General features: G+C 47.3%; 1 protein-coding gene across 3 annotated transcripts in view; it reads right to left on the bottom strand.

The window, feature by feature from the left end:
• The window catches only part of daam2 (dishevelled associated activator of morphogenesis 2), a 123991-nt gene that overhangs the window by 35733 nt on the left and 62925 nt on the right, over positions 1 to 25333 (bottom strand). For all 3 annotated transcript variants that reach the window (XM_083924182.1, XM_083924181.1, XM_083924183.1), the window contains exons 4-5: positions 17477 to 17551; positions 9970 to 10064 (exon numbers count right to left, since the gene is read on the bottom strand). In XM_083924182.1, the coding sequence (XP_083780308.1) occupies positions 9970 to 10064; positions 17477 to 17551 (170 nt within the window). The remainder of the gene's footprint in view (positions 1 to 9969; positions 10065 to 17476; positions 17552 to 25333) is intronic.

The following is a 25333-nucleotide window of genomic DNA, read 5'->3' as shown; positions in this document are numbered from 1 at the left end:
GCAGAGGGAGACGGGGGTGAGCAGAGGATGAGAAAAGAGGGATGGAGTCCGAAAGTGAAAAGGACAGCGAGGGAAAAAGAGACGAGAGAGACGAGATTTACGGCCGCTCGTCGTAACAGATGCAACGTTTTGATGTCAGAAGTTCCATCTCCTCCCACGGCCGTCTTGGCTCCTCGAGGAGGCACGGAAAAATGTAAATCATCCAGTTATTATCCTATACACACAATCAGTCCCAGGCTGCATGCATAAGCACTCACACACACACACACACACACGCACAGACTCTACCTGGCATGACCAGAGAATCACTCAAAGACACACGACCCTCGGATTTCCAGCAGTCATACGACGTGCGTGTGAGCATACAGACACATGTCATCAACAATGCACTGGAATCACAGAGAACACACACACACACACACACACACACACACAACCTTTCGACAGACAATGTGCTTCTTGTTGGAGCGCAGGCACTGCAGTCTCGGCCTCCGCTCGACACAGAGGTGGCGTAAAGGAGTCCGATACATTAGACATGACCGGAGTCAGACGCAACGCAGACATTAGAGCCGGAGCACGGCGGAACTGATCCAACGGTTAAAGTTACACGTCTTATATCAGTGACAAGTCTTTGGCCATGCGAGACGGCAGCAATAACCATGCGTCTGCGTGTGTGTGTGTGTGTGTGTGTGTGTGTGTGTGTGTGTGTGTGTGTGTTTTGGGGCCACCTCAAAAGAGAGAGAGGCTTCATACTGGATGAGAAATTAAGCTGAACATCCTTTTGATTAATGTATGGAAAGCAGAGGGCGAGAGATGTTGTTGTTGGAGCGCGGGTTCAAAAGCGTGGACGGGATTCAAGGGCTTCGCTCGCCGCCCGCTTCGCTCTGATGCTTCGCTCTGTTGCTTCGCTGACACCTCGCCAGAAACGCGCACACACGCGTACGAGAGCGCACGCACGCACGAGCCAGAACCAGATGCGTGCGCTCAAAGAGTGGAAGTAGGAGGATAGACGCATACGTGCACAAACTTTCACACAAACCACAGAGAGTATTCAACGGTGACTAATCCACTGCACTTCTAGTAAGCCGACATCCGACTGTTCTCTCTGCTGCTCCCCCATCTTTCATTTTCTCTCCACTCGAATCAACGGATCCCGTCTCCTCCGACTCTGGAGCCGCTGACATTCACGCTCAGTCGAGTGGCGTGCAGTCGTTAAACCCCCCTTTTTTTTTTCTTTCTCAAAGACTTTGGAACAACCGCCGCATACTTGAAAAGCCGCTGAGGTCGCATTCAAGACGGAGAGAGCTCGACGACTGCTGCATAGAATATGAGCTCAGACGGAGCTGAACAACACGGAGGCTGAGCCAAACACACGCACACACACACACACACACACACACACACTAAGTTCTTCAGACAGACAAAAGAAAGAACCCAGGAACATAACGGGGACGAGACTAAACAAAAGTGACTGCGTGTGTTGAGTCGAGGTCAAGGATGGTCAAAGGTAACGTCAGGTAAGCTGCAGATGGAGTTGAAATCAAACCCTGAGATACATGATAATTGTCAACGTTATAGTTATTCATTCATTCATTCATCTTCAACCTCTTGTCCCTGTCGGGGTCGCGGGGGAGGCTGGAGTCGATCCCAGCTGACATGGGGCGTGAGGCGGGGTCCACCCTGGACAGGACGCCAGTCTATCACAGGACACATAGAGACGAACAGAGACGGACAACCATTCACACCTACGGGTGATTTAGAGTCATCAATGAACCGAACACCTGCACGTCTTTGGACTGTGGGAGGAAACCGGAGAACCCGGAGAAAACCCACGCAGACAAGGGGAGAACACGCAAACTCCACACAGAAGGGCCCGAGACGGGATTCAAACCAGGAACCCTCTCGCTGTGAGGCGACAGTGCTAACCATCATACCTGAAGAAGGTGCTAGGGTAGTTATTCTACACCCTGGACGCCAGTCTATCACAGGGCACATAGTTCGCAGTCTTTAAAAAAGCATTTAGTGTCATGTCGTTTTCATTTACCTAAAAAAGCGGAAAAACCCTCGACCAGAGGCAAGACGACAGGGCAGTGCAGAAAACCGACCCAGATGCTCACATTTAAATTCACAAATTTATTCCAAACAATTGAAACCTTTTGAGGCCGGAGCCGCGCAGGCAAAAAACCCCTCTGCCTCTTTGAACTGTGGACGACCCCCGCGTGGCAGACGCTCACTCAGGAGCTCATTCTTGCCTCGCAGCCCGACTGCACGAACTTATCTAAACGCTACACTCTCCGGCGATCCTGTGCTCCGCGCCTCTCCTCCGCTTCACATTCGCACACACTTAACATCTCTTTCAAACACCCACTCGCTCACCCCCGGGCATGGAGACACACACACATGCACTTATGTGTTGTTCTTCTACCGTGTATAAAAAAGGGCCTGGACAGAGTCTGGACGAGAGCCCAGGAGGTTCTTCGGAGGTGCTGCCTTTAAACTATTTGACTGAGGTGTCTGCAGCACTTGGAGGACAAGTCATACGATATCACCACGGCGCTCACTCAAATAAATCTGACTTGATGTAAGGTCCACACACACACACACACACACACACGCACACACATGGATCACAATAAAACCGCCAGCCAAGGTGTACGTGTGTGATGTGTATAGTATATCATGGCAGGGAGGGAATGGCTCCTATAGACTTGGTTTATAGTTGAATCTGCAGGGAGAAGTCTGTGTGCGAGTCTTTGTGAAAAGGTCCTTTCAGACGGAGCGACTGACGTGCCCAGTAATTCATGTTGAATAAGACGCGTTTGGGCAGTTAAGGAGGCACGGGCAACCTGACAGGCGGAGAGACAAGCGGGACAAACTGTCCTGGTTGTGTTGTCTCATGCATGGGCTCTCCCGCTGCCAGGGTTGAATGTCTTTTAAGGTTTTTGTCCTACGTGGATGCAGTGCAAATCAACGCAATGCACGTTAAAGTTCCCTGAAATATAGAACGGTTGTGTAAACCATTATCAGGACATAGGCAGTAGGGGCTTGAATGGTTAAAGTTAGATGTTGAAGTGATCCATGGTCCTTTTTCGGCACTTACATACATCAAATAAGCCGTCGAGACGTTTTCTTTTTCATGTAACAACTGTTAACGGAGAAATCCGGTAGAGTCGCTAACACCCGGAAGTGGCTAACAGTGATTAGCTCGGGGCAGCACGGTGAAGGCATTCAAAGGTCTTTTTTAACCACTAATGCTGCTGAAAATAACATCAAACCTCTGCAGCAGCATGAGAAGAGTCCCTACACACAAAACAAAGCAGCAACAGCGTAGTTAGTGAAGCCAGAGTTTCTTAAAAGAGTGTTTTAAAGACTTACCTACTGGCCCCTGTACCAGCTCCTCTCATAGTAAAGTCCATTCAAGTCGATTACCAAATGCACCCCAAAGGAAGGAGCCCATTGGTGCTTTGTTTTACGTATGTGCAGGGATACTCATCATGCTGCTGCAGAGGTTTGCTGTTATTTTCAGCAGTATTAGTGGTTAAAAAAGACCTTTGAATGCCTTCCCCGTGCTGCCCCGAGCTAATCAGTGTTAGCCACGTCCGGCTGTTAGCGACTCTCCAGGATTTCTCTGTTAGTAGTTGTAACCAATGGCTTATTGGATGAGTGTATTTGCAGGAATAGACCGTGGGATGATTTTGCGCCGCTATTACAGTTCAGGCATTGACCTTGAATAATTAAGGTCAGACGTTAAGGTTAATACGGGTTACCAGCGCAACTTCGCAAGAGTTTTTGGGAGTTTTTGCAAATCTAGGGTTACCATCTAGACACAACCCCAAATTAGCTTTCGTCGCTTTTATCGGCACAGATACAGTAGTGCACAGACGCTGCTTCCATGGTTACTAAGCTTAGATCGCCCGGCGTTTACTCACGAAGTGCTTGTCTGCATGTTTATTCACATGAGGAGCGCGCTGAGAGTGAAGCGAGCCACGTTTCAGCAACTGCACCGGTGAGACACAAACACACACGGACATTCATCAAACTCTTTAAAATAACAGATTACGTTTACTCCTGTTACATGCCAAGAAGTTGTTTTTTGTGTACGTGTTTGGTGACTTTTTCTTTATTTTAAGTATTGTAACTAATCACTGACTTCATGTTTCAAAAGGCTGTGAGTGAGGGAATATAACTCCCTTTTCTTACACCACCTTTCTCCCTCTCTCCTCCGTTTATTGCCGTTCCAACACAAACCTCCCTCCCGAGCAGGCTCAGTCACTTTAAACCCGTCTGCATCATTTCTCTCCATTCCCCTCTTAAAAGCTAAGAACCAAGGGATGAAACGTCGGCTCTCCGAGAGAAGCAAAAACAGTTCTCCATCCAAGACTCTTTAAAGGTGCGATCCTCCGCTCCCCCACTAACGTATTTGGTAATATGTGAAAACAGATATAGAGTTCACCCTCTTTTGAGCGTAACTCAAAATGTTTTGAGGGATAATATTTGCGTGTGGTGGTAGCGAACGCTCCAAAGGGCTATTGACACAGGAGGAAACCGCTGCAGTCGACTCGAGTCAATATTCTTGCTGGAAGAGATCTGGAGAAACAATGTCCTGGGAACTGTCTCGGGAAGCGTTGCGATGCTCCGCTGACACGAGCGAGGGGCCGCGGTGCATTGTGGGCCAGCACGGCCTCAGTGACCTCCAGGAAAGCTTCATTTCCTGTTGTCCTGCAGCTATTTCATAACGGAAATGACCGTCGTGTCTTATGATGGAAGAATGTAAACGCTCCTCAGCACGGAAGTGAACCTCAGTGCAGATGACTTAACGGGTCAACGGTGCCTAATGTGTGTACGTGCACTTGAACAAGTCATTTAAATACCACAAGTGAGTGCACACGTTTCATTTATTCATCTGGAAGCTACACTGGACTGTACACTGCAGACTTGACTTGACTACATGGCTGTAGCTGTTTGTGTCTGCATGCTGGCCCTCACGTGCCCACTCGGGTTGAGATTCAGCCGTATGTGAGTGAACACACACCCAAAGCACGACGGTTCAAGCTCCGTTCGACAGCTGGTAAACAAAGCAATAACTGCTCGCAGAGAAAACGAGAAACCGTAAGCTGGAAATTCGGAAATTAGGAGAGAAATTCAGCCAATTTCAAAGCCTCTCTGTTTGTTTTATGGCTGTTTCTGATGAATCAAATGTACAGTATATTGAAATTAAGGGCGCACTCCCACTGTGCGTCCGTCCCGTGCCCCGTGCTTTAGGGTCCTTGTCCCCCCCCTCCAGGCCAGTTTGTACTCACACTACCTGGGCCTCAGCGAATGCTTCTTGCTGCCTATACGTCATCACGCCGTAACACGTCACACGCATTGATGACGTCATGGCGATGCGTGGCTTTGTTTCCAGATCTTTCTTGCTAAGGTCACTCACAACCTAGCTCCACCACCACTCGCTGCTTACATCAGCAGAAGAACAGGTGCTGATCGTGACACAAAGGGCTCATCTGGGGGGGATTGTGATATTCTGTTGCGAAAAGTACTTTCGTCGGTCGGCCTGGTCCGTCAGAAGTCAATCCCAAAACACATCAGAGGGCTAAACACATACACATCTTTACACAGTAGTTAAGACAATGGATGATCAACACATATGCATGTCAGCACTAAAATCTTTTGTTGTGAATTTGATCTATTGGCTAAAAGGGCTCAATATACTTTGTTTTTCTTTTTTTCACTGGTTCTTTTACCTTACTACTCTACCTGTTCAGTTTGTTCTGTCCTGCTTATGTTGTAGTATATCAATGCCCGGGGACTACAGATGAAAATTAGCCTTTTGGCTTATTCTGGCATATTTAACCCATGTGTGATCATGTGTTTTATTAATTTGCACTGTCCCCTTCTTAAACTAACTGAATTAAATTGAAATTAAAGGCTTCTACTGATGATAAAAGATAATCTGACACCTTTAAATATCAGATTCCCTGGTGTTGATATCACATTGCACGCACATTAACCTCCAGCAGAACATTTGACCCACACATGTCACCTTGTCGTTTCAGTGCTGTGTAATCAGCCTGCGAGTGAAAGTGACAACAGCGGGTGGCTTGCTGACAATGTGCTGCTTTTGAAACGCTCTGCCTGGCACCCTGCACGCCCACCATGTGTTTGTGTCCTGTCGCCCTGCAGAGCGGCCTGAAGGCACAAGGGCACCTCTTCACAAACAGACCCCCAAACGCCAGAGGGAGGGAGGGAGGGAGGGCCTTTCAGGCAGTCATCCAAAGGCAGGAGTGAATCAAAGCTGACTGGACAGACAACAACGGACAGTCTCACAAAATGCTGCCATAAAGACATGCAGCATAAACACACACACACACACACACACACACAGGGACACAGATGTACGAATAAAGGAGGTTAAGGTGAAGCTGATGGACACATTAAACCACACAGTTCCCCCAGACGTCTAAGCTATCAAACAGAAAGCAATCTTTATGCCTTAGGCACCCATTTGTCACCAAATGGGAGACTCGGAGGGACATTAACACGCTGCCCAGGCTCTCCCTTAATGCTCATATTCTGTGGAGCACACCTGCTACCCACACCGCCGCTGCTACAGTACATAAAAAAACATCTGTGTGCTAATGAGCAATAAGTCACTCTGAACAGCGTGGCTGCAGGTGCACGACTGAAGAGTCATCACAGAACAATTATTTACACTTATATATAATACAAACAGATGAGGACGCAGGAAGGGCGAAACAAGAGGGACAAACACCTGCAAACTATCAAAATAGTATAAAAGGCAAATATTATATGTCAGGACCCCCTCCTGAGGAAACGCAGTAAGGATGAACCCTGGGCGCCTCCCTAGGGAGGTGTTCCAGGCACGTCCAGCTGGGAGGAGGCCTCGGGGAAGACCCAGGACCAGGTGGAGAGATTAGATCTCCACACTGGCCTGGGAACGCCTCAGGATCCCCCAGTTAGAGCTGGTTAATGTGGCCCGGGAAAGGGAAGTTTGGGGTCCCCTGCTAAAGCTGCTGCCCCCACGACCCGACCCCGGATAAGAGGCTGAAGATGAGATGAGATATAATATTATTCTTCAATATTCATACCTGAAGAAGGTGCTAGGGTAGTTATTCTCCCTGTTCACATGCTGATCATGTACCATCTTCACAGTTTGAACTGTCCAAACTAAACATGATGCAACAAGTTGCTCTTGAATAAAAAGGGTTCACTGCTCCTCTCCTGAGGTCCCGATAAAGGACTATTAACCTGTTCGTGGTTCGCAGAGTAAACTCAAATCAAGGGAAAGCATCTTTCAGTCATTATGCAACAAACAGCTGGAATCAACTTCCTGTGGATGTGAGACTTTCACCCACTCTGACCACTTTTACAACTAGCCTGAACACTTTTATGTTCACCTCAGCTTTCTGCTAAATCTTTGCACTTTTAACGTCCGCACTGTTTTTATTATTGTATGTGTTTTTATCCTCTTTGTCTTTCTCTAATGCATTTTAACTCATGACATGTTGCTGTGAAGCACTTTGAGTCTGCCTTGTGTATGAAAAGTGCTGTACAAATAATGTTGCCTTGCCTATTGTGGCAGTGTGTTGTGATATTCTTTCTTTATTGTCCCACGTTCTGTTGCTTTAATAATATAATGCGCACCATTTTATTCCCCTCCACCGTTCCTACGTCTTAGATGTATTTATTTATAAAGAGTTGAGTTTTTTCTGCAGCAGAAATTAAATATGTTCACATTTCCTATACGATACAAATGGTTGTGCGTAAGTTTTCGTCAGATTTCACACACACATGTTGATTGTGTGCGTGCATATTCTCTACTGTAATGGTAATTGCATAAACTACATGATAGGATTCCACTAATTATGATTTCCCTTCCTGACCATAAATGTCTAAAATCGTATATCTTTTCATAGTTGAGTTAAACGGGGCGCATGTGCTACGTGTGCAGTCCCCATCTGGAGTGAGAGAGCAGCTTCAGACCATGTTTTAATGTCCTGTGATAAATCTGATTTAATGAGTTTCTCCCTCATTTAAATACAACTCAAGGGAGTTCCTGGTACCAACTGGTATTTTTAAATCAGCTTAAAGGACAGGGTCTCATCTCATCTCATCTTCAGCCTCTTATCCGGGGTCGGGTCTCAGGGGCGGCAGCTTTAGCAGGGGACCCCAAACTTCCCTTTCCCGGGCCACATTAACCAGCTCTAACTGGGGGATCCTGAGGCGTTCCCAGGCCAGTGTGGAGATCTAATCTCTCCACCTGGTCCTGGGTCTTCCCCGAGGCCTCCTCCCAGCTGGACGTGCCTGGAACACCTCCCTAGGGAGGCGCCCAGGGTTCATCCTTACCAGATGATCCTGAACCACCTCAACTGGCTCCTTTCAACGCAAAGGAGCAGCGGCTCTACTCCGAGTTCCTCACGGATGCTGAACTTCTCCCCCTCTCTCTAAGGGAGACTCCAGCCCCCCTCCTGAGAAAACACATTTCACACGCTTGTACCCTCGTTCTTTTCTGTCATGACCCAGCTTTCATGACCACAGGTGAGGGTAGGAACCAAGATTGACCGGTAGATCCAGAGCTTTGCCTTCCTCAGCTCTCTTTTAGTCACAACGGTGCGGTAGAGCGACTGCAACACCGTCCCCGCTGCGGTGATGACCGCAGTCTTAAAGGACAGGGTCATCTTTTTAAACTAGAACTTAAATCCTTCCTTTGTGCAGAACATTTAGTGCACTGGGGTGTCATCTGGGGACCTTTGATGCATGTCAGTCCCCTCACTCTCTCCTCACCTTTCCCAATTTCAAAAAAGTTTGAGAATGACGTCATTATCCAGTAACCTTAGGAGCATTCTTATCAAGTGTTTGGTGAGGATTTAAGTAAACGAGGGTGCATACATTCACTGTTTTTTTAAATGATCCAAACATCGAACACAAACTGTCCCACATGTTGTTGATTTGTTGGGATTCATCTTATTGTGATGAATTATTGTGCATTGTGTTGAAAATCCTAAATAAAGCTACAGCCAATCGGTGGGGGCTCGTCCACACCCACATCTGGACCTGCATACACGTTAATAACACTTACACTTGGCCGGTGCTGCAACATCAGTTAGAATACAATACAGCAAACGTATTGTAAGACTAACTATTGGAGTTCATTTATCACAAATGATCGTGAAAACACTCGGATGCAAGTCGAAGCAACGTGAGGGATCAGCAGCAGCAACATGTCAAATGGCTTTTACTTTGGCAGAACTACTTCCTGGACTCCAGCAGCTGCTTACTAGCTTGGTTCCTAGTGGTTTGGATACCTATTCCTGCACGGAAACCAACACAACAATGACACACACACACACACACACACACACTTGGCCTACAAACACACATGCACACATGCACAACCCAGACATGACCCAGACACTCAGGCTGCCCTGGGTTTCTGTCACTCTGCACATTCGGTCTGTCACTTCATAGCTTCCCCTGAGAGAATTCAACACCCCAGCTCAGGTCCAGACCGCTGCGTCACTAAACTGGCACGGGCTGATGGACGGCTTTGAAGGAGCTGCTGACGGGGAGGGAGCGGGAGGCGGTTTGTATGAGTGGTCTGCCCGATAGCCTTGAATGTTTCTTTGTGGTGATGAGTGAGGCCTAAGAGCTGCTGATGACCATATCAGGAGGGTCAATCTTTAAATAGTATTAATAGGACATATTTCAATACAACGTTATTAAAAAAGCCCCTGTTTGATTTGTTTTTTTACTGTGACAAGAGACAGACTTTCTGGAAAGTTCTTCTCCGTAGCATGACATTAACAACTGGATTTAATATGTGGGGTATTACCTCAACAAGCCCTACAGCAGGAACACATGACTGGAAGGAGATGTGAGCAGTGCAGGGCTGCGTACTGCCTGCAGCAGACGAAACGGTTGCGGTTTGATTAGACGGAAAGACGCACTTACCTCATTGGCTGAGTCCGAAGCGCTGTCTTCAGATCTTCCACCACCTTGTTCCTCATTTCCATTTCCTCCTCGTCGAAGGCAAACAGGGTCTGCATCTGCAGGAACGGAGAGAAATGCAATGAAAAGGGAATTTAGCGGAAACACAGCTGATCAATAACGCTGAATTTTGTCTTTAAAGCAGCGAGTACTTCTGTAGGTTCTACAGGGTCAATACCAAACACTGTCTGTGAAGCTCAATGTGGGGGACTCCTGAGCAGCGCCTGACGCCACCGACAGTGGCACGCCTTTAATTATGCACTTATTTAATTATGCACTTAACTTTAAACCTTAATATAATTTAAACCTGTGAGTTATGGAACAAAACTGACCCCCCATACAGATGTCATGACTAGTGAGATTAGCTATAGAGACCAAAACAGTGTATTTAAACTATATTTCTGCAGTTTAACATTGAGGTCTATGGGGATTGACTCGCTTTTGGAGCCGGCCTCGTGTGGCCATTCGAGGACCTGCAGTTTTTGGCACTGCCATGTTCTCAGGTAGCTGCTTGGTCAACACCAGGATGTTAATCTCAATTTGGCAGCCATATAACAGCAACGGGACACGTGTTTGCTTCAATTAGTCCTAGCATTACCAATAATCAGAGGCTCATTAGTACCCCCCCACCTCTCCCGTCTCACCTTTCAATGTCATTTCCCTGTTTGAAGCTCTACAACATGCCAAAATAAGCCAGGCATGCTATTGGCTCCAATCAAGCTAACAACAAATCATAAAAGAAACACTTAAACGGGTGGTAGTGTTAATTCATTTCTGCATCACTGTAAGGCTCCAGGCAGCAGCATCAAAGAGCTGCTGTGCTCCCATTAGTCAGGGCCACAGGGCTTCTGTTCAGCCTCTCCGGGCTTTTTCCAAGGCAGCTCGCTGCCAAGTGTGAGGGTTCAGACAGTGTGCGTTTCAGCAGCGGAGTAAACTAGTCACACTGACTGCCCGTGCATTTGCCTGAAAGACATATTTGCTTAAACGGGACCCTGTAGTCCGGTCCTTAAAACAGGGAAACAGGGGGAAAATATTCCAAAGCAAGACAGGATGTTTTTGGAGCAACAGCACACACGGTTACCCCGAAGCTGGACTCCGTGTTTGACTACCTAACAACAACTCCGCTCTCTCCAGTGTGTGAGAGTGTTTAATCTTGAAACAGCGCAGTCAAAACATCCATCAGGTCGACTTAGCCTCAAGTCCAGATGCTTCATGGACGCTGTGCCAAGAAGCAGAGGCTCTAGCTCCTGTTTCTCTAAACGAATATGTCCATAGTCAATGGAAAAGTTGGACACAACAAGTGTTGGGGGGTGGGGGGGTGGGGGGGTGATTTGGTCGTGCTGCGAGCCAGTTCACCGTGTCAATGAGTCTCGCCAAATGGCTCCTTCCTACATCTGCTATTTGTAAGCTCAGTCGAACTCGTGGCCAACAGGCACATACGGATACTATTATAGTCAGTGGGTAAACCAGCAGAAGGTACTTCCCTAAATCCTTGTTATGGGAAGTGCCCCCCAGAGCCAGGACTAGGCCTTCAGGCCGGTCGTCAGTACATCGTTAACTGAGTGAGTGATTTGTGCAGCTCATCACCACCTTAATTAGGACCATGTGGGTCACCGGCGCGCCAAGTAAAAAGTATTTGTTCGATACAATCGAAGGCAAACAACATTATTTTAACTTAAATAGTCGTGCAAAATCGAATTAAGCTAAGAAAATGCGAGCTGAGATCCATTTATTATCCTTTTGTGCCTCATGTGGCTGGAAACTGAAATTGAGGGTGCACTCACACTGTCCTTCCACACCGGGCCAAAACAGGTTTTGCGTGTAAAGCCTAGTGCGTTTGACCAGTGTGAGTGCAACTGCTCCACGTCTAGCTGCAGCCAGCTGGCCGTCCACAGCCCGTTTGAGAGAGGTGGGCTTATGTAGAGCGCGTTTGTACATGTACGAGCACGACGCCTACGGCGGCTCTCACGTCATTTATGTGCGCCTGTTGGGACATAGAAAAAAGAAGGAGGGACCATGCGCGGACATTTCAAACAATGGCAGTGAAAGGTTCACGTTGGTGTGATGCGGAGGTGGAGTGTTTACTGCAGATTTGGTCGATGAAAAGATTCAAAAACAGTCGACAAGACGCACAAAAACTCAGAGGTCTACGGAAAGATCTGGAAACAAAGCCACGCATCGCCATGACGTCATCAATGCGTGTGACGTGTTACGGCGTGATGACGTATAGGCAGCAAGAAGCATTCTCCGAGGCCCAGGTAGTGTGAGTACAAACGGGCCTCGAGGGGGGGACAAGGACCCTAAAGCACGGGGCACGGTACGGAGGCACAGTGGGAGGGCGCCCTGAGTGGAATGATGTGATCGGAAACACGTCGAATTAACAGCTTTGTTAAACGGTCGCAGTAAGATTTCAATAAGAGTGCCAGTTTGTTTGTTAGCAATCGTTGTCTTTCTAACGTCACAGCGAAGCAATGTAGGCTGTAAAGAGGAAATAAGGGCGCACTCACATTGTCTTTCCGCGGGCTTTAGGGTACTTGCCCCCTCTCCCTCTTCCCCCGCACCCCAGGCCCGTTTGTACTCATACTACCTGGGCCTCGGCGAATGCTTCTTGCTGCCTATACGTCATCACGCCGTAACACGTCACACGCATTGATGACGTCATGGCGATGCATGGCTTTGTTTCCAGATCTTTCCGTAGACCTCAGAGTTTTTGTGCGTCTTGTCGACTGTTTTTGAATCTTTTCATCGACCAAATCTGCAGTAAACACTCCACCTCCGCATCACACCAACGTGAACCTTTCACCGCCATTGTTGTTGTTGTTAAATGTCCGCGCATGGTCCCTCCTTCTATTTTCTCTGTCCGAACAGGCGCACATAAATGACGTCAGAACCGCCATAGGCATCGTGCTTGTGCGCGCGCTCGTACATGTGCAAACGCGCTTTACAAAAGCCCACCTCTCTCAGACGGGCAGCGCACGGCCAGCTGGCGGCAGTTATACGCGGAGCGGTTGCACTCCCAATGGTCAAATGCACTAGGCTTTAGCCGAAAAACCTGTTTTGGCCCGGTGCGGAAGGACAGTGTGAGTACGCCCAATAACTTCCCAGTACACGGCTTTGCTAGCTTAATTTGTACTAAAGGACGGATAAAAGCTGCAGCGTTCAGTTTAAGATAGAACACTTTCATCTTTATAAAACACAGTTTAAAGAGCTGAGAGAGCGTGGGCCAACTGGCATCATGTCAAAGAGGCTTCACTACTGTACATGATTTTTTTAATGCTGATTTTTAAAAAATCAAATATGTTTACAGCAGGGGTGGGCGATTCTGGTCCTGGAGGGCCACTGTCCTGCATGTTTTAGGTTTCTCTCTGCTCTAACACACCTGAGTCTAATGCTCTGCTCGTTATCAAGCAGCTGAAGCTCGTCACAGTTTGATTACTGTTAGATTCAGATGTGTTAGGGTAGGGAGAAACCTAAAACACGCAGGACGGTGGACCTCTAGGAGCAGGACTGGACACCCCTGGTTTACAGCAACAACACTAAATGTGATACTTAAGAGCAGTTTGTCATGCTGATCTGAGAACCAATGTTGTGGTTGAGAAGCTGTAAAACTGCAGTAGTTGAGTCCCTGCCTCTGTGTTGGATCTCCTCCTGTTTATCTGCAGAGTCCCGTCCAAGCGGGAGCTCTGCAGAGAGACTACAGAGACTTTTCAGAGTCACGAGGACGTCTGAGTTACCGCTCTCCAACGAGCAACCTCGGGGCTCTGACATGGTTTTATGAATGAACATCAGGACGCCGGTTTAACGGTATTAGCTCAGGGCGGCGATGCAAAAAATGAGCTCATCCAATAACTCAGATAGTGTGGAAGGACTGTTCCCGGTGAGCAAAGAGGTGAAGTCATGGAGGAGCAGCGCACCTTAAAATGGTCAAACGTGCTCTTGTCGAGATGATGGGAGATTGATAGTGGGAGCGAAAGAAATGATTGAGAGAGGAGAGGAAATTGGTCGAGTTATGGTGAATAACTGTGCTGAAGTGCTGCACGAACAAAAGGCTGCTTGTGCAAAAAGGGGAATGGAGAAATATCTTTCTCACCAAGTTATTTACGGAGAGAGATGACTGGGGGAGACGGAAAAACATTTAAACGTGCAGTCGGCAACATTAGTTTGATCATATTCACTGAAGCCGACACTAGGCTTCAATAGAACAACGTAAATCATCCTGTTGTGGAAAAAACACGCCTCTACGTGCACCTAGAGCCTTTTGTTTGTGTTGCAAAAATCCACAGCGCCCGTATCATCCTGTCCAATCAGCACAGAGCTAACTCTCAGGCACAGTTCGTGCACACGCCACAGATCCCCCCTCTACGCTCGATCATGTTACAATATCACAGGCACTCTCCTCGAGCTAGCATATGCTAAATGACGTTAGCAGTTGCTATCTATGAGTAAGTTAGCCAGCCTACTTCCATCTAGCGTGTACTCAATGCTGTTTAGCGATGAGAGAAGACACGGGCGCGTTCACAGGAATCTGGTGCACGCGCACTGACGAGCACTCAATGGGAGGGAGCGGAGGAGCTCGGTGGTAGAGAGGGAGGGGCGTGAAAGTTGTAAACATTCAATATTTGACTGCAGCTTTAATAAACAGATACCATGAAACTTCCCCAGGTGATGACTTGCATGAAGTGAATTTTCTTGTATTCAACTTGTTCTGAACTTGTAGTAATATGAATATGAGCTAACTTGCACACAATTCAAGAACAGACATTAGAGAGGGTTTTTTTTTATATCAGCCATGTTTTTAGGAATAAAAACCTGACCTGAGAACCCGAATCCCAACCCTCCAACCTGAGGAGGGCCCATGAGGTATGCGGTCAGATGTAGGCTTGGCTCAGGGAAGAGGACCGCCCTGCCTTGCATAGTCCTTTGGGATATTAGCCATTTTACAGCTATGCTACTCCTAATGATTGGACACAAGCTAAGGCTTGATCACCCTGTAGCTGGCCACCTTAGATGAGGGTGTAGAGTGTTTAAAGGCCGAAACACCCGTCGATTCAAAGGAACACTACTGAGGATTTGTCCCGAAACTTTACATCTAACCCCACCCTTAGGAACATGTCTCCCACGCCACTCTTAGCATCACGGCAACCATCTTTGCACACCATCTATTGGCACAATGGACAGTCTCAACATCACATCCCGTGTTTTATGAATCTGCCCGTAGTGTCTCGTCTAAATCTCTTATAGAGTCCTAAACTTTTACTCTTCTCAATGCAGGAAAAAACAGTTCTTCCACTGATGTAATACAATTTTATTTGCTTAAACGAAAGGTGACTGAGGGCGACTGTGGCTCAGAGGCAGGGTGGGTCGACCTCCATTGGAGAGATTGGCGGTTTGATCCCCACCTCCCCCAGTCCACATGTCGAAGTGTCCTTGGGCAAGACACTAAACCCCGAATTGCTCCTTGTGCTGCGCATGAGTGTGTGAATGTGGTGTGAATGGTTAGATTAGATGGTCTGTAGATGTCCACTGCCGTCAGTGTGAATGTCTGTGTGAACGGGTGAATGTGACAAACACTGTGAAAGCACCTTGAGTGCCTAGAAAGGCGCTCCGTAAAGTCCATTTACCATTTACTTAAACTGTGCATACATTTGTTTCCAAAGTTTTTCCCCCTCTTATATTATTGCAGTTATTTTCACTGACACTTTGTAGAAAATGTCTGGAACGAGTGGATGCAAATATGTCATCACGCTGGCACGATGCTAGACTTGTTTTATGAAAACGTCAAGACGCCATAACCTGCAGACTACTTACAAATGACTTACAGAATCGGGTTGTTTTGTAGGAGATATGGTTAAAAACAGCTGAAACATAACTCTGACAGCGTGTCTGACGCCTCAGAGCACAGAGGCGCTGCTACGGCCCCGCGGGAGCTTACATTCTTGGCAACTCACAAATCAGCACTTTCTCTTGACTACATTTAAAATACTGAATGTGTCCGTGCAAGTGTGTGTGTGTGTGTGTGTGTGCGTGTGTGTGTGTGTGTGTGTGTGTGTGTGTGTGTGGTGTGTCTGTGTGTGTGCGTGTGTGTGTGTGTGTGCACTTTCTCTTGACTACATTTAAAATACTGAATGTGTCCGTGCAAGTGTGTGTGCGTGTGCATGTGTGTGTGTGCGTGTGTCTGTGCGTGTGCGTGTGTGTCTGTGTGTGCATGTGTGTGTGTTTGTGTGTATGTGTGTGTGTGCACTTTCTCTTGACTACATTTAAAATACTGAATGTGCCCGTGCAAGTGTGTGTGTGTGTGTGTGTGTGCGTGTCTCTGTGTGCACTTTGTCTTGACTACATTTAAAATATTGAATGTGTCCGTGCAAGTGTGTTTGCGGGTGTGTGTGTGTGTGTGCGTGTGTGTGTGCGTGCGTGCGTGCGTTGTCTGAGCCTTTAAGAGAATGACATTAAAATTGTTTCTCCAGACTTCAACACTGAGCTCAGGTACGGCACCGTTCATAAGGAGCTCTTTCTCGTCCCCTGAGCGGAGCCGGTACACACACACACACACACACACACACACACACACACACACACACACAGCTGTAAAAATAGCAACCTTCAACATGGATTGTTGCTAGAAAACGCGTTTGCCAGAAAAACAAACAACACGGCAATAAACACATATTAATGCTCTTACTGTTTGGCCCTATGTTTATGGAGGTCCGTGTAAGTTACGGTTGAACCGTGTATCTGATCCGTGGCCTGGAAAGACTTGTAAATGTTTTAAGTCTGCTTGGCTGGGTGAAGAGAAAAACGCTGGTGGAATGCTGTAAAGTCCATTACTGACATGAGAGGCCGGAGACTGTCTCCACCAATGACCCGCTAGTCTCTAAATTTCATGCTTACATGTCATCGTTAGAGAGCGCCTCTTAAAATGTCACATTTTATCCTCTCCAAACATTTGGGAGCCGACTTGTCGTCAACATGAGGACTCAGGGTCAGAGGTCGCCGGCCCCAACTGGTCAGTGGCCGAACGTACAATCAAATAATACAGCTCACGTAACAGCAGTCGGGTTTAAAACGATACTGAGCTCACGCTGTTTTCACTGGCGGCCTCACTGACGACAAAATAACGTATGTTGTCATTCTGGTTTTGCTGCGTGTCTTCGACAGTCGTCCCCGCTGACTGGGCTGCTGAGTATCTAAATGACCTGTTTGTCAGCACAGTGTGTGTTTATGTGTGTGTGTGTGTGTGTGTGTGAGAGAGAATGCCGGGGTCACAGCGAAAGAATGTGGTCATGTGAAAATAACAAACAGTCAGCAGGGAGACGATAAAAAGTGAAGTCTGAGAAAGAACAACTGAGTGAACAGTGACCTCTTAGGAGGATTGGTCACATGGTCACTGAGTGAGTTATGTTGTTATAGTGAAATTAAAGTTTGGAAGTGGGGACAGACGGCGATAGACATTCGGACATTGTGTTTTACTTACAGCAGCCATGGAGTTGATGCGGTCAATGTAGTAGTCGGGCCAGCTGGTGGCCAGCTTGTTGGGGTCCTCTTGCTCCTGTGCGTGGACACAAAGACAAACTGAGTCACTTTAAAAATCACTTTACAAATGTTACGGTATAGATCTGGAAAAGAAGGGAACCTAGATTACTGTTGACTGACTACAGGTCAGTGTTGAACACCAGAGTTCCCTCCAGGCTCATCTCAAAGCTCAAGGACCTGGGATTAAACACCTCACTGTGCATGTGGATCTTTGACTTCCTGACAGGCAGACCCCAGGTTGGGAGGGTGGTGAGGGTGTAAGAGGTGCATCCTCCGACCCTCACTTAACACCGGAGCACCCCAGGGCTGTGGTTTGAGCCCACTGCTGTACTCATTGTTACTGTTTTAATGCATACATTGAAGGAACTGGCAGGATTACATTTAACTATAATTGTATTTTATCTGATTTTACGTGACAAAGAGATGGATGGATGGATGGATGGATGGATGGATGGATGGATGGATGGATGGATGGATGGATGGATGGATGGATGGATGGATGGATGGATGGATGGATGGATGGATGGATGGATGGATGGATGGATGGATGGATGGATGGATGGATGGATGGATGGATGGATGGATGGATGCTTTCTTTAAGGGTAGGGGGGAATAAATGGTTCATATTGTAAACAACTGTAACACAAACATGGTGATGCAAACATTAAGGATGTGCAGGCGTGTCCTGAATCCCATTTTTTAAGCTTTGGACATTGGGAACTAGATTGGGAACTAATCAACAGCAAATATTTGGATATCCGGTGGCAGCGAGGGCGGGCCCGGGGTGGGTGGATGTGGGTTCAGAGAGCAGCATGTGGGGCTGTTCATATGCTGCATCGCTCTACCAGCAAATAAAGCAAATCAGATCGATCGAGCGCTATTGCAAAAAGTTAAACTTTACTGTATGTAACTCGGGCTGAAGCCATTATGCCCTGACAATAGGCACTCGAATGCCACGACGATGTCGCTTCGGCATGAACGAGCACGCCTCCTGCGCGTTTACATGGAGAATAATGGAGAATCATTCAGGCAGCACGACGCCAGAGCACACTGGCACTACGCGCGGCCCGTTACTGCGTTTATCTTCATTAAATCTCCTGAAACCAACACAAGGTTTGCTCCAGTTAACCTCAGCGTTGTGGACGGCTTTTCATAGGTCTACCCCGGAACATGAATCCCACTGATTAAGGTGATGCCCTGACATTTCCTGGAGCACTTTACGGTCAAAACTCTGCTCAACACTCTGCTCCTTGACGGAGATTCCTCCATGACACGATATCTGAAGCTAAATGGGTTGATTTCCATGAATATGTGTGCTCCTCGGACGATTAATCCTTATGTTTATGATGACCCTTTGACCTTTTGCACTAGAGGAATCACCAGGCCAAACTTTCCACTTGTGAATGGGACATACCGATACTGTGGCAGACTGCTGTGAAATGTATAGAGAACACCTCCACAGATGATTTACCCTATTTCACTTTGGGAACTTTAACTTCTTCGCCCGTCCTCAACACCCAGACAGCGTTTATCATTTTCTCCAACATTTGTATTGACTTTGACGGACACAGCAGGGAAGCTAGGGCTACATTCACTCGGTTACTTCTACATCCTTCCACTTCCTAACTTGACTGCACACTTGCATCCACATGAAGGACTAAAGGGATCAGGCAGTCCAGTGCACAATAACTGGGTCACAACCACTCAGAGTAATCACTTGTCTTAGTTGCTATTACATAGAGAAAGAGAGACGGAGAGGGGAAAAGAAGAACTGCCTTGAAGTGCACTTTACAATAGCTTTCAAACAGCTCTGTCTGAGATCAATTTGTCCTGGCCAATGAGAGGAAGCGTGATGCCACGAGCAACCAACGCCCAGGGGAATACAGAGACCATGTTCCCTGTTCACATCTGGTCTTGTTTAGTCCCGGCTTAGAGCACTGGTGCAGCATTGTTGTTGCTCTTGTTATTGTGAACGTCAGCGAGAGTCTGAAACTTACAGGATGCCACATTCATGCAAAATACAATAGCTTTGTAAGATAAGAGAGAAATTATTGGGCAAATGTAAACGTCAACAAAGATTTACAACACTATAAAAAGTGACTTTAGACCAAAAGAAGGGCCACGAGTGACCTCAGGGTGCTAAATACTCTTTATTCTCCTTGGTATGTCATTGTCAGTGTAACTGCCACATCACAGACTCCCCTGACACTGGACAGGTTCGGATCCCACTCCTACATAAAGCTACTAAAACCTACATGAAACTGCAGGAAGAGATAGTTTTAGATTAAAGTATTGACTGAAGTTACTCTATGTAAGATCATATTACAAGAAGCAACACCTTCCATGGGGCTACACGGTGGGATAGTGGTTAGCACTGTCGCCTCATAGCGAGAAGGTTTGGGCCCTTCTGTGTGGATTTTGCATGTTGTCCCCGTGTCTGCGTGGGTTTTCTCCGGGTTCTCCGGTTTCCTCCCACAGCCCAAAGACGTGCAGGTGTTCGGTTCATTGATGACTCTAAATCACCCGTAGGTGTGAATGGTTGTCTGTCTCTGTTTGTCTCTATGTGTCCTGTGATAGACTGGCGTCCTGTCCAGGGTGGACCCCGCCTCACGCCTGATGTCAGCTGGGATTGGCTCCTTGGCAACAAAGTAATGACTAAGAAACCCACTACAGTTACTGAACTGTGGAAGAGACTGCAGGAAGAATTGACGCAGATCAAATCAGAGCAGTTTGAGAAACTAGTGATGTCCTGTGAGGGAAGATGTGCTGAAGTCATTCAAAGCTGTGGCCTCTACACTTCCTGTTCAGTTTTAGATCCTAGAGAAGAAAACATTGTTGAAATCTGACACAACAATCGTTACTGTTCACTAATTTAGCTCAATGCTTTTTTCACAAAATAAAGGTTTTTGTTGGAGTGCCTTGGTTATTTCAATTCAATTCAATTCAGTTTTATTTACAGTGCCAAATCATAACCACAGTTATCTCAGGACACTTTAAAACATGCTAGTACAGCCGTGCTATAGCTGATGATATAGCTGATATTCTATCAAATTCACATTTCAGAGTAAATCAAGTATTTATACAGTGATCTCCAGTGTGCACTGAAGCAGCTTTCTGTGTTTCAATATGATGTTGGACCCCTGTTTCTAGTCTGCAGCACTCTGTGCCAGCATTCGAGGTCGAGCTAAAGAGCTAAAGCAAAAACAATGGGACTCACTATACTGCTCAGCGTGTGTTTTCAAGCTGGCCGTCGTTTCCACTGTACTGCTGACATGCTCGGGACGCCAAGCCAGACAGATCCTGACGCTCAGATTAACAACTTAACTGCCTCTCTCCGGCCCCTCAGCCCAATCGCAGCCACGCCGACACGCCCTCAAAAACAAGTCGAGTCCAATGCAACATTTACTCTGGCAGATTTACGAGCCAGAGTAAAGTACTGTAATTTCCATCTTGTTTTGGGACCAAAACAATTTCAACATGAGCTTCGTTTTGGGGGTTCTCTTCACATCGGTCTGTACACTTCCTGAATATTTGCCCTTTTAATCTCATCTCATCTCATCTTCAGCCTCTTATCCGGGGTCGGGTCGCGGGGGCGGCAGCTTTAGCAGGGGACCCCAAACTTCCCTTTCCCGGGCCACATTAACCAGCTCTAACTGGGGGATCCTGAGGCGTTCCCAGGCCAGTGTGGAGATATAGGGTAAACTCACACTGTCCTTCCGCACCGGGCCAAAACAGGTTTTTCTGCTTAAGCCTAGTGCGTTTGACCAGTGTGAGTGCAACCGCTACGCGCATAACTACGGCCAGCTGGCCGTCCACGGCCCGTCTGAGAAAGGTGGGCTTTTGTAAAGCATGTTTGCACATGTACGAGCACAAGTGTGCGCATGTGTACGAGCACGAGCACGAGGCCTACAGCGGTTCTGATGTCATATATGTGCGCCTGTGGGGACATAGAAAATAGAAGGAGGGACCATGCGCGGACATTTAACAACAACAACAATGGCGGTGAAAGGTTCACGTTGGTGTGATGCGGAGGTGGAGTGTTTACTGCAGATTTGGTCGATGAAAAGATTCAAAAACAGTCGACAAGACGCACAAAAACTCAGAGGTCTATGAAAAGATTTGTAAACAAAGCCACGCATCGGCATGACGTCATCAATGCGCGTGACGTGTCACGGCGTGATGACGTATAGGCAGCAAGAAGCATTCGCCGAGGCCCAGGTAGTGTGAGTACAAACGGGCCTGGAGGGGGGGACAAGGAAGGACAGTGTGAGTGCGCCCATAATCTCTCCACCTGGTCCTGGGTCTTCCCCGAGGCCTCCTCCCAGCTGGACGTGCCTGGAACACCTCCCTAGGGAGGCGCCCAGGGTTCATCCTTACCAGATGATCCTGAACCACCTCAACTGGCTCCTTTCAACGCAAAGGAGCAGCGGCTCTACTCCGAGTTCCTCACGGATGCTGAACTTCTCCCCCTCTCTCTAAGGGAGACTCCAGCCCCCCTCCTGAGGAAACACATTTCGGCCGCTTGTACCCGCCCCTTTAATGCAATGTCTAAAAGTATGAAGTGATGGTTAAAGTGTCTTCTGCCGTCTTGATCAAACCATTTGGGGACTCAATCACGGTTCATTGCAGGTAAGAGTGGAGCCTGTTACAAATGAAAAGTGCAATCAGCAGGTATTTGATAGGACTGGAGAGAGAGAGAGAGTTTGTGTTAATATTTCCCAAACAGCACTCAACATATATATATTTTATATGTATGTATAGTGAGTGCCCTCCTGCTTATGGTCCTTTTTTCCACATCCTAGTTGCGTGCTCCGTTGCGACAGTTTAAGGTCAACCCCACCGTTCTATTACAGCAATTACACACTTAGTACGCTACACTGTGCATTCCTCACGTCTGGTGATATTAAATATGATTTACAATCCAGGTTGCGGCGAGCAAAAGAGGGCAGCAATCCCCAGCAGTGTATCAGGTGTACTTCTGTAAGGTGTTCCTCTTGTTACAGCCGTCTGTCGAGGGATATATTGTTCCTCTGAAGAGACAAATACTTGACTAAAGCCAGAGTTCAGGCATACTTCCCCGTGTTATTGGCAGGCTCGTGCGTTTGCAGAGGCACCTGTTGACAGAGTAGATGAAATTACATATTTCACCTCCCCCCGCTGTCTTGCAACAAGCCTTCATAAAGATTTCAAACTTTGTAAAAAGGTTTGACGGACAATGATGATTGAGCTCACAGACTGTAATAAACCTGTGCGCGGATACATTTCAAGCTTCAGCAACAGCAGGAGGTAGAAAGTCAAAATACCTCAGTTGGCCGCAGTGAAACTCTTTGAAGTGTCAGGAGAGTTTTCTGCCCTTTGCTTGACTCTAACGTGCACAAACAGCCAAGGTTATAAATCAATTTTATGAATTAATTAGAATTTATTGTTTTAGGACGATGTTTCCAAATGAAAAACTACTTTCAATTGAACTTATGCAGAACAGGACCCCCTGAGCTCCTTTAGTTTGCGGTGCTGTGGCATGGAGGACCCAGGGGAGCTAAAGAGCCGGTGGTGGCTAATTAGCTAGCTTGCTAACTTCACCATGTTTTATGCTTCACAAGTAATGTTGCAGAAAATGAACCGGACAAAGTTACGGCTCGTCTGGGGATACCAATTTGCTCTATACGCTGTGGGAAGAGTGTGTGGATGAAGCATGAAGTTGGTCTCATCTCATCTTCAACCTCTTATCCGGGGTCGGGTGGATCTGGGGGATCCTGAGCTGCAAGTTAGAGCTGGTTAATGTGGCCCGGGAAAGGGAAGTTTGGGGTCCCCTGCTAAAGCTGCTGCCCCCGCGACCCGACCCCGGATAAGAGGCTGAAGACGAGATGAGACTTTAAATGTGACTTTTAATTCTCAGGACAGAATACAGAATAATTTGCCCATGTTTTCATTTCTTCCTTCATTTTACACATGCATTCGTTATTTGCCCCTGGTCCTTAGAGAGTCTGTGCACGCCACTGCTGCTTTCAGTAAGCATTTCCATGCACGCAGCAACTTCAGCGAATCTCACGGGACATTTAAGCATCAAAACTAAAAACTGTAGTTATAAACTGGACCGTAGGAGTAGAACTGGACTTCGAGCTTCTGAGATAATCAATAAAGTGACACTGCTGCGCCGACGTGCAGCGAAGCAGCAGCTCTGCTTTCTCCTGTGTTCACATTTTAGAGAATCAAACCATCCTTAGATTAAAGCACATCACCGCTGTACAATGAACCAGAGCTGATTAAAATAAAGAAAAATAAGTAAGAAAGTAATGCATAAGTCAGAGAGAGGAATACAGGAGAATTGTGACTCGGGGAGGAAACTGGGAGAGGGCAATTTTAAAAACAGCAGTCTCCTGGGAAAATCCGCAGTATTGGCGAATATGATGCACTCCCATGTTAGCTTGTTCTGCACAACAAACATCTGACAACGCACACACATTTTACACATTTCAACTTCAATGTTTTCCAGTCTCGGAGCTTTGCCAGCCAACTTGGCCCAGTCGCTCTCTCTCCAGTGCAGTCCAATAATTCTGGGTCTCAGACGGGCCAGAGCATATACATCGGCTCTCAGCGACATGCTAACATGTTTTCCACTCGGTCTCCTGTTTCTCTGGCGATGTGAGCGCTCGTCAGTCACCTCAGACTCTGTTCCCATGTGGTCAGAGAGGCCCGGGGGGGCCCTGGCAGTGACGTGGGGGCTGTCATGGGCCAATCCGAAACAATGACAGCACCGGCGAGCTGCGCGGTACTGAAGGAAATACTGTCTATTCAGACCACTTCATAAATAAGACTATAAAAGACTACATTTAAAATGACAAACAAAGCCCAGTTAACAGATATTGTATATATATTGTATAGTATTGGGTGTAGTTCGTGCTTGCAGATCAAACTAAAGACTCATCTTCTCCCAGTTAAGCACAGAAACTCTAAATCATACACTTTTAGGGCGCACTCACACTGTCCATCCGCACCGCGCCCCGGGTTTTAGGGTCCTTGTCCCCCCCTCCAGGCCCGTTTGTACTCACACTACCTGGGCCTCGGAGAATGCTTCCTGCTGCCTATACGTCATCACGCCATAACACGTCACACGCATTGATGACGTCATGGCGATGCGTGGCTTTGTTTCCAGAACTTTCCGTAGACCTCGGAGTTTTTGTGCGTCTTGTCGACTGTTTTTGAATCTTTTCATCGACCAAATCTGCAGCAAACACTCCACCTCCGCATCACACCAACGTGAACCTTTCACCGCCATTGTTGTTGTTGTTAAATGTCCGCGCATGGTCTGTCCTTCTATTGTCTATGGCCGAACAGGCCCACAGGAAATGACATCAGAACCGGCGTAGGCGTCGTGCTCGTGCTCATACACGTGCACACGCTCGTGCTCGTACATGTGCAAACGTGCTCTACAAAAGCCCACCTCTCTCAGACGGGCCGTGGACGGCCAGCTGTCCGCAGTTATGTGCGGAGCGGTTGCACTCACACTGGTCGAACGCACTAGGCTTTACCCGAAAAACCTGTTTCGGCCCGGTGCGGAAGGACAGTGTGAGTGCGCCCTTAAAGCCCTCTCTGGCAACACCAGATGAGCACAAGGTTGATCATGAAGCTAACATGTGTCTATTTCACTGCACCAACAAACAAAACATCCGGGTGCATTAGCTATCCTTTAAATATGTAAGTCAATATTTGTTCTGTACTCTGCTCCGTTTGTCGCCACAATATGTTCCTGATCTGTGCAGCGAGGGGGATCGTCTGACATTCCAACGAGCCAATCCCT

The sequence above is a fragment of the Echiichthys vipera genome (genome assembly GCF_963691815.1).
Source record: "Echiichthys vipera genome assembly, chromosome: 12".
NCBI lineage: Eukaryota > Metazoa > Chordata > Actinopteri > Perciformes > Trachinidae > Echiichthys > Echiichthys vipera.
The sequence above is the reverse complement of the archived record's forward strand: the minus strand, read 5'-3'. Positions and strand labels throughout refer to the sequence as shown.